Genomic DNA, 10,717 nt, shown 5'->3' with positions numbered 1-10,717 from the left:
ATATTTCAACGATAAAGTCAAAGTTTAAGAAGAAGTGAGTGGCCACAGGATAAATAATCGGACGGTGAGATGCAAGGAGAAAGGAGTATGCAGAGCGAGGTGCTTGGAATGACTGGAAAGCAGCGGATGGACCCCGCCCCCTTCGGGCCTATCCCTGCCAGGGATTGGTCAGGGAACTCAACTCCAGGCCATGGATTGGTCAAACTCCTATTGGGGGAGCGGAGCAGTCATTCCTAAACAAGTTGGACACACCAATAGCTGAGTGCTCAAGGCGCGCGAGCAGTTCTAGCTGGAGTCCCTAAACAACGCTCATACTGAGCGACGCGTGCCCCCCAAAAACGCAACTTTCTGACGGAATTGAAATGGGAAAACATCACTGACGAGTGAAAGCGAAGGGATTATCAGATGTCGGCGTGACAAACAGACGGCTCGTTTATTATCCGGTTATTGTTAGTTATTAGTGTGCGCGGGTTTCTTTGAGGATTCGGGGTTCCGCTAGCCACTGGATGTCCGGGAGTGGGAAAGTCCTCAATACACTACGGCTGCGTTTCAAAGTGAGGTGGTGCACCGCATCGGACCGTACTCTCCGGGCTGCGGGCGGCGAGACTACCAGGAGGACCCTTATAGCTGGACACACAGGCAGATCCTGCAAGGTTGAAAATAGCTCCCGATTTGTTTCGGGGAGTATTTGTTTCCACGGGTCCCACCGACCGAGGGGACTTACGGGGACAACAATGCAACCGGCTCGGGGAGCCGCTGCGAGGGGTCCCGGGACGCAGGAGGTGTTTTTGCTCACCCTGCTGCTACTCTTGTGCGGACTCCCGGGTCCACGGGGTGCCGTAGCGTTCGGCGACGAGGTGGAGGAGATGACATGCGACCCGATACGGATCGCCATGTGCCAGGGTCTCGGTTACAACGTTACCAAAATGCCCAATCTGGTCGGCAACGTGCTGCAGTCGGACGCGGAGCTGCAGCTTACGACGTTCACGCCGCTCATCCAGTACGGCTGCTCTAATCAACTCAAGGTGGGCTCAACGTGGATATATTTACATCGGATTTGAAATGCATAGGCTATTATACTCAAACTTTCTCGAGATGTTGTAACGTTAGATCCAGTGTAGTGGCTCTATGCATCGTATTCCGAGTCTGCAGAACTGTAGATCATAACAAACAGCCAGCCACAACGCCTGACCTTATATCAACTTCATGTCTATTCTAAATGAGTTAACTAGGATAACATTATTTATAACTTCAACTCAGGGACTTGTCCCCCCCATCATTCACGCGCGCCTGCACTTGGTTGCCGCGCGCGTGCGTGCGTGTTTAAATATGTGCGTGTGTGTGTGTGTGTGTGTGTGTGGGGGGGGGGTGGGGGTTAACAGAGCACATGACAGCACCGTTACAGTTCGTTAACTACTTTCCAAAGCAGTGTGACTTACTGCTGCCAATAGCAATAGGCAGAGTTAAGATTGATCGCTTTAAGAAAGATGGATATGTCGCCTCGCAGTTGAGTTGTGTAATGGTCACTGTGTGTTTTATTGGCTGTTTCTTTTTATAATCTGGCCTGATTCTTTGTTTCTACCAAACACAGCAACAGTGAAGTCAGGCTACTATACTACCATGTTCAATCAACAATAGTTCCCTCAGTGTCCTTAAACAAATGCTGCTTGTTCATCTCATGCACTAAGCACGAGGAGACGGATTCCTCCGCTCGTCTGAGATCTTATTTGACTCTCATGATTTGAATAATTAAAGTTCTTGAGGTTCATCTCTGAATAGTTTTTATAATGTTAAGTTGCTTGCTTCATCTAGCCTCTTCACTTTATATTACATACTACGTCTTGTCTTAATAGTCTAATAACTTAAAGTCGAACTAACTAAAAATGTATTGACTGAGGTAAAATCATTTGTATAATATTGATTTATTATTACACAAATTATTTTACCTCAGTCAATACATTAGGGTTGACCCTCCCAAAAACATCTCTAGCCATCAACGTCACCTCCTACTAAAATTCCTTCTTTTATTTGAAAGAAATTGCCCCCTTAAATGTAAAGTCTGATTGCTCAGAGACACTCGAACCAAAGCTGATTCTGTGTGTTTTGTTGTCTACAGACCAGAGGAGTGCAACATGTTGATTGACATTTCGTGTTTGATTGCGAAAAATAAAAACGTGAATAAAACCAGAGCTGTGTTGGAGAGCCAACCTGTAAAGGTCTCTTGAAAATAACCTCCATCAGTCTAGCTCAGTGGTGCCACACATGTACGCACACACACACACACACACACACACACACACACACACACACACACACACACACACACACACACACACACACACACACACACACACACACACACACACACACACACACACACACACACACACAAAGAGAGAGAAAAGGGAAACCATATCGACTTACATGGGCCCTAATGGGAGGCTTCCTGGCCGGTAACCCAAGCAGCTTTTAGTGGCTGCTCCACTCGGGTTTCAAACTGTCAGGGGGGTGGGGGGGCACCCGGGCCTGCCCCCTGTCACCGGCCCAACACAGACTGTGGGAAAGTAAATGACACTGTGACGCCCGCCATCTTTCACTCTCCTCATATGTGCCCTATGCTCGTAACACACACACACACACACACACACACACACACACACACACACACACGCACACGCACAGTGCAGATATGCACACATACAGTACAGATACACACAAACATGCAGTAGACATGTGATGCTCATTTATGTTAATGAAATGCATACAGATGCAAAGTCAAGTTTTTTTTATATTGTGTTGCACAGAAAATGGGTCGTTTTCTGTTAACCCAATTGCAATTAAGTGTGCTCTTGACTAGAGGGAGCGACGATGGGAATCGAACACAGTTGGACCCTTTATAAATGACCAGGTTTAGAGTCGGGACAGGGTACATGACTCCAGACTACATTCAACGGGAAATGTTACGCTGCTTGAGATCAGCATCAGCTGCAGGAGAGCACAGCCGCACCACAATCTAGATACTGATCAGGGATCAGATCCCTGCTTCATTTTGAGCAGAGCCATTTCCCCCTGCTCGCAGATAACACCACTTCCTGGTCGTACCCAGCGGACGGCGCTGATTGGTCGGGGTTGTGTCAGGAGAAATGTTCAGAAGTGCTCTGGTTCGGAAATTAGAAAGCTGGACCTTAACTGAACCCCCCCACTGGAACGAATGAATTACATAAAATGCTGAAGTGGTTACAGAGATTAAAAAAGAGAGATGAATGTGGCGGGTGACCGGGAGATGAACACAGTCACACGATGGGATGATGATGACTATCAAATAGTCATATGTCCTGATTGCCTCAACTTGTGACTGCATTCAAAATCCAATTTCTCACTGTGCGGGCCTGTGTGGTGACGCAGGAGTTTACAACGCTGAACTCTAGGGTGGTCGTTTGCGTAGCCTTACGGGCCTCTTCCCGGTCTGTCCTCAAACCTCCGGTACCGTTTTCTGTTGGGGTTTATCCTTCACTGTGAAAGACTCTGTGTTCTATTATTGGACCCGGTTACTGCTTCTACAAAACTCCCAAAACCTTTACATTTAGTGCTGAATAGAAATGCCAGTAGAAAGATTCAGTTTAGAGGAACAATATTTACATTATTTCAACAAATTATGCATAAAGAATATCAGGTCTGATGTTTTTTTGATTTTAGGATGAAAGAAACCCATTTCTGTCAGTAGTGCTGACAGTTGTTTTTAGCTTTGGACATGGTTCTTTAGAATGGGTGGAGGTCTCTGCCACATCCTCTCTTGCAGAACAACCACTGCTGGGTGAACAAATCACTCACTGTCAGCCGCTTGGGATTTTAATGTGTGGCGGGATTGTCGCCAGTACCAAAACTAAGTTTGTAACGTTCATATTACTGTTCTAAAACTTCAGAAACAGACTTAAATGACCTAAATGCATTTCTTTGGAGATCTTTGAGATTTTCACCTCATCAAGCTCTGGAGTGCCTCTTCATAAACTGCGAAGAGGATGAAGATGGTTTTAGTTTTTTTGTTTCAGTTAAGCCAATGAGAGACTCTGTATATTAAGAAAGTGATAATTCATTCCCCCCTCGGGATAGTGTAATTTAAAGCGGAAAAAAAAATAAAGCAGAAATATGGAAATGTGTAACAACAAAATGTCCTTCTTTTCCCTCTAGTTCTTCCTGTGCTCAGTGTACGTCCCCATGTGCACGGACAAGGTGCCCATCCCCATTGGTCCGTGCGGTAGCATGTGTCTGTCCGTCAAGCGCAAGTGCCTCCCCGTGCTGAACGAGTTCGGCTTCATCTGGCCTGAGGTAAGATCACAACCCACAATCACTACACTCTCACCTTGCCAACCCGTAAAAGCCTTAAACAAACACCACACAGAGGGCTGTGTAAACATCAAGATATGAGTTAAGAAACCCCAGCTAAGAAGTCATAAATATGGGTCTGTCTGCGCAGTCATTAGTTTTATGATGTCACTCAGCAGCCCCTTTTATCCGAAGAAAAGGAGGCCTGAGATTTACTAGCTTTGAACTATGCTTCTGCATGATCAGGGTGTCTGCCTCGCATATCTTTTGGTCCTTTTGGAATGTTGGTTGTGAATCTCCTCAGGAATTAACGCGAGATAAGATTCACCCATAGACAGGGGCAGGGGCGGTATGGAGACGTGACAGGGTCAGGGGTCAGTGGGCACCTCATCAGTGACAACCATGACGTAGAGTTCTGCAGAACAGCTAATGGACCGTTTCTGCAAACCCTTTGAGCTTGTCTTGCTGCGTCATTGCCGCTGCATAGTGACGATCACACCGGTCATAAGAACTGGTGACAGATTAGTACCGTTTGAGGAGTCGCCGTGGAAACCTGCAAAAATAAATGTAAACTAGTCCGAGGCTGTTACGCCCGTGCCCGGGTTATTGTTTACATCATACAAATGCAGGTTCTCTGACGTGCCCTCAAGTGGAATCCTCCAGCAACACGCAAAGCACAACGGCAAGTATGTGAACCATTCCGGTCACTACGCCGCCAGGGTTCTACGCAAACGTTCAGAGACGAGGTTACCTCGAGCCTTGCAGTGAATTCGGGATACGATGTAACTCCCGAGCAGGGACAGGGGTTAGGCCTCGGCTCGTTAGACCTTCCGGACCTCGGGGGTTGGAATCCTAAACCTTTGGCCTGGGATCACCCCTCCCCTCCCCTTCCCTGCCGTGCTCCTATGTTGTCCCCATAACAACAACACTAATCCCCCCCCTCCCCCATCCAGGTGCTGAACTGCAGCCTGTTCCCGCCGCAGAACGACCACAACCACATGTGCATGGAGGGCCCCGGGGACGAGGACGTGCACCATCCGGCCCGGCCCCTGGCGCCCCAGGAGGAGGAGTGCCAGGCCCTGGGCACCGCCCCGGACCAGTACGCCTGGGTCCGTCGCAGCCACAGCTGTGCTCTACAGTGCGGCTACGACAGCGGCCTGTACCGCCGCGGCGCCAAGGTGTTCACCGACGCCTGGATGGCGGCCTGGGCAGTCATGTGCTTTCTGTCCACCACGCTCACCGTGCTCACCTTCCTGTTGGACTCGCAGCGCTTCTCCTACCCCGAGAGACCCATCATCTTCCTCTCCATGTGCTGCAACCTGTACAGCGTGGCCTACCTGGTGAGTGAGCCGCCCGCTCAGTGGGTGAAAGGTCCTCCACCGGATGTTATCGGGCCACGCTCGTGGATGTGGATGTGTTGATGATCTGTCAACACATCTGATCTGCGATGGTGGAGGAGGAAGGACGCGGACTAGCTGCCAGTGTCGTTTGTTGATTGAATGAGCTGAAGCAACGTAGGGTGGAGATTCTTATCTGTTCATTTCTTTATCCGTTCTGATCCATGGGAGAGGTTGAGTTGGATGTGTTGAGTTGAGTTGTAACCCTGGTTTCCTCTCTCTCTCTCTCTCCCTTCCTGTAGGTGCGGCTGACTCTGGGCCGGGAGCGGGTGTCCTGTGACCTGGAGGAAGCGGCGGTGCCCGTGCTGGTCCAGGAGGGGTTAAAGAGCACCGGCTGCGCTATAGTCTTCCTCCTGCTCTACTTCTTTGGCATGGCTTCATCCCTCTGGTGGGTACACGCACACACACATACGTGCACAAGCGCATGCACATACGCACATATACACTTAACGGGCATTCATACTTCTGCAGAAACAGACATACGTACACACCTATATTGTGTACACGCACACATACCCCAACACACAGTCACACCTAAATGGACGTACACACTAAAGCCGACACAGGCACACATATAACTACACACTTACGCAGACACACACTAACACACTTAAAGAAACGGGGCGAGGTCACAGTTTGTTTAAGCACAGGGGAAGCCTTGGATTTCCCTTAATAAAAAGACAGGAATGCAGAAGAGCCTGTTCCTATACTAACATCTCCCTCTGGGTGCAGGTGGGTGATCCTGACCCTGACCTGGTTCCTGGCGGCCGGCCTCAAGTGGGGCCACGAGGCCATCGAGATGCACAGCTCCTACTTCCACATCGCCGCCTGGGCCATCCCCGCAGTCAAGACCATCGTCATCCTCATCATGCGGCTGGTGGACGCCGACGACCTGACGGGGCTGTGCTACGTGGGCAACCTGCAGCAGGAGGCGCTCACGGGCTTCGTGGTGGCGCCGCTGGCCACCTACCTCCTCATAGGTACAGCTCGTTTTCATCCCGCCTCCTGCACCAGGGGGGAGGTGGGGGTTCATCGGGGGAATGGTTAGCTGCGTTTGACCTCGAGGCTTGCCTGAGGGGACTTTGAGAGTCTAGCATTTCGGCTCGCTTTCTGTAGAAAACGTAAAAGCAGGGAGTTTGAGGGCATTGGGGTTCCACTGTTAAGCCAATATGGAGGCGGTTGTGACAACGTTGAACTAAAAAGGCTGAACCTGCATGGCAGGACAGGAGCGGGATGTTTTGATGCCTCGTTATGTGTAGAAATCTGAGTATATAATCATCTCTGAAGAGAAAGAGGACTAGTTAAAGGTCTGCACCGATTTCTACCTTGTTCAGAGACATCTGTCTGACGCCCACAAGTAAGACTGCAGATGTTGGACCTCGACCTAATCCACGTTTTTCTCTCCACCCTCAGGCACCCTGTTCATCTGCGCCGGCCTGGTGGCACTGTTCAAGATCCGCTCCAACCTGCAGAAGGACGGCGCCAAGACGGACAAGCTGGAGCGTCTGATGGTGAAGATCGGCGTGTTCTCGGTGCTCTACACCGTGCCGGCCTCCGTGGTCATCGGCTGCTACCTCTACCAGATCTCCCACTGGGGGGAGTTCGGCTCGGCCGCGCGGGACTCCTACGTGGCCTCGGAGATGCTGCGCATCTTCATGTCCCTGCTGGTGGGCATCACCTCCGGCATGTGGATCTGGTCGGCCAAGACCCTGCACACCTGGCAGCGCTGCACGGCCCGCCTGCTGAGGGACGGCCGGGGGGCGGCCCGCGCCGGCAAGAGGGTCCCCGGGGCCGGGCCCGAGGGCTGGATCAAACCGGGCAAGGGCAACGAGACGGTGGTGTGAGGACGGCTCCGGGGGAGGAGAGCGAGGGAGGTCGAAGTTTAGGATGGGGAGACGTAAGAAGAGACACAGAGGACGGGGAGGGCGATGGGAAAATGGCTGCAAAAGGACCGCAACATGGACATGGAAAAATGCCCCCCCCCCCCACGCCCTGCAGCCCGACCGTCTCTGTGTCTCCGCCACGAGAGAGACTAGTACACACAGAGAGACACGGGAGCAGAGGATGATCAGGGAAGCTGAAGACGATGCACTATATGACTTGAGGTGGGAGGCGCGGGGGGGGGGGGGTTCTTCATCAAGATGTCAGCTCTCTAAGAGCTTATGCGTATACTTTACTGGCTCCGGGGGCTCCCTTGAAGCCAAAGCACACCTCGCCTCTCGGCCTACACTGAATAACGTCGTGCTGGTGTGGACGTTCAGCCCCGGGCCGGTTGAAGGCAGAGCTTGAAAGCGATTTATGAAGGCGACCAAAAGGAAAAAGAACATAAAGGAACGGACTGGTTCGTCTATAAAGTAGCACCACTAGCCTCTCTACCTCTGACAGACGTGAAACGCTCAGAGATGGAGAAGCAAGCAGAACAATGAATTAGAGGGCAACGAGGGGGGAAGACGGTCGGATGGAATCAAACTGATCTCAGACCGAGGTTCCCTCAGTAATATATAAAAACATGTATACCCAGATCACCTTCTATTCTTCCATGCCGTTTTATGATGTCCAAAATCCTAAAACAACTCAAAAAACAATGTGGAGACAGACCAGGGAAAGAATGTGAAAAGCCAGTCCATAGCCATCATGCTAATGCATCACTTAGTCATGTGGTGTGGGTTCGGTCATTTGAGTGCCTTACCAGGTGTCACCGGGTCACCTGATACTGACAACCAGCACAATAAGCAATTACCACAGTGTACTGTAGGAGAGCCACAGGTAGTCCGTTTGAATGGCCATGCCCTAACGTGGATGACCAACAAACCACACATTCTGCATTGCATTGCATACTTGCATGTTTCCAGTCGGAAATAGTTCATTTTACATGTTTTTTATGTTTTTCTAGAAAAAACGAACGCCACCGATCAGTGATCCGGGCCCTTTTTATTACTTTCTTTTACGTACATTTTGATGCAGTCCAACGCCACATGAGGAAGCTCACGGCCGCCGCGAGCTCACGGCACTGAGCAGCAGTGAACTGGCCGGGACCCCAACTGGGCCTGGTTGAACATCATAGAGTGTATGAAATGATTTCCTCATCACCTAACACCAGGTCAAAGGGCAATAAGACCATCATCTCCCAGGGACGAGTCCAAAATCACACTGCTTACGTACTAATTAATCACCACTCCCCACACCCGCAAATACAAACCATAAACTCAGTGGGTTGCTTTTTGACAAAATAGAAAAGTTATATTTTTAAACGCTTTACATTTTAGGATAGCAGGGAAACCTCAGAACCTCTCATCTAACAAGTCTGTTTACTTTGCGGACTTCATGACATTATTTGTTTGCCAAATTTAGGTTTCACTTGCCAACTCGTAACACCCACGTTCCCGAGGATGCATAATAATTTTGATCATTAGTCACAAGAGGCTGACAGTTAATGGCACAACATATTGGACTCCGTCTTGGAACAAGAGTTTTCTTCTTAGTCTATCTGCCTTTCTTTCTGCCTGTCCGCCCACTTGGCAGCCTAGCTTTCCTTCTGTCCAAATCTATTTATTAACTGCTGTTGGTCTTAATCTCTTGTGTGATTTGCTGGCAGGGGCTGCAATTCTATTATTTCTATGTTTACCTTTCTACCCGTGCCATGTTGACAGTAGTCACGATTTACTTTTTTCTCCTACGATCAGCGATGCTGTAATTTTACCATGAGCAGAACATTGCGGCTTTAGGTCCATGTCATGATAGTTTTCCACAGTCCTTGCTCCTGTGTTCAATCTCAGATGTCACCTCTCACGGGGCATACATTGTTTAGTCTGCAGGCGACATGTTGCTAGGTGACAAAAAACGATTCTGACTCTATTTTGCGAGACAATCTATTCTGCAAAGCTCTTTCTACTTTATATATATGTCCATTTGTCTTTGATGGTACTTTTTTTCCCCCATTGTTTTTATGACAATGGCCACAGAAGGCTGCATGTCCCAAACATAGTAAAGTGAGGGGTTGGTTTTTAAGGTTAAATAATCATTAAATGATCAAAATTCTCTTTAAAATCCCCTTTCTTTACAAAACCTTTCCAATCATGAATGGACCAGGATCTTGGCGCATCAAAAGACATTCACAAAGCATAATTCTTTGAACCCAGAACTAAATAACATCCGACCCCAGCCATCCATCTGCCATATCAGTGCTGTTTCTCTTCTTGATACGTCATAATGCTCATCTCTGCCTGTTGTAATCACACGATAACCTTTGGTTTGTATGAAGTGCTTTTCATTGGTCATCATGATATGCTCTGTAAGGGTATCTCAGCGACATCATGATGTCATAGATGTATTATAAGAAGAAATGCTTATTTATCTTTGTAAAAAAAAAAAGGCAAATGGCTTTATTTGGAAATTGTTTGTTATTTAAAATACACTTTTGTATCAGAAGAAATAAATAAACCTTTTTGGTTTTTACTTTAAAACAGCATTTCTCTGGTGTGAATGCGTTCGTGTGTGTCTGCATGTGTCAGTGTGTGTGTCAGTGCGCGCATTTAATTGCTTAAAAAGGGGTTTGTACGTACGTTGAATAATACTGCCACCTAGAGTAATGTAAGTATAACGCCAGAAGCTGTTACCATTTGTCACCCGAAGCCTTCAGGCAGACACTTTCAGAAGAGCATGTGCTCATATACCTTCTAGGCCTCACTCCATTTATCCACAGCTATTTTTATTCAATTATAGGCAATTTTATTCATATAGCACTTAATCAAAGTTACAGCCCCAAGGGGCTTTACAGGTCATATCTAGGACACCCCCTTACCCTAGCACCTATAGGGTGAGAATAAATAGAAATTTAGTACGGTTCAGGTGGTTGGTACCAGTACACTAGCCAAAACGAAAGAATCTGAAGTGTGTTTTGTTTTTTCAAGTATAACGAAAGCAAGCACCTCAAACCATGTGAATGTATAGTTATTATCGGTTTAAGTTTGAGCTTAAAGTTAGATAGATATTAGGCC

At 48.4% G+C, this 10,717-nt stretch overlaps 1 protein-coding gene across 1 annotated transcript; it reads left to right on the top strand.

The window, feature by feature from the left end:
- The first annotated feature begins 234 nt into the window (after positions 1-234).
- fzd4 (frizzled class receptor 4) lies at positions 235-10,190 on the top strand. The gene is made up of 6 exons (XM_030381641.1): positions 235-1,025; positions 4,189-4,326; positions 5,277-5,663; positions 5,963-6,108; positions 6,453-6,700; positions 7,134-10,190. Exons 1-6 carry the CDS (start codon positions 507-509, stop codon positions 7,562-7,564), a joined length of 1,869 nt encoding a protein of 622 aa, XP_030237501.1. The 5' UTR covers positions 235-506; the 3' UTR covers positions 7,565-10,190.
- The last annotated feature ends 527 nt before the right edge of the window (positions 10,191-10,717 follow it).

This window comes from Gadus morhua, chromosome 16, assembly GCF_902167405.1.
Source record: "Gadus morhua chromosome 16, gadMor3.0, whole genome shotgun sequence".
Lineage (NCBI taxonomy): Eukaryota > Metazoa > Chordata > Actinopteri > Gadiformes > Gadidae > Gadus > Gadus morhua.
The sequence above is the reverse complement of the archived record's forward strand: the minus strand, read 5'-3'. Positions and strand labels throughout refer to the sequence as shown.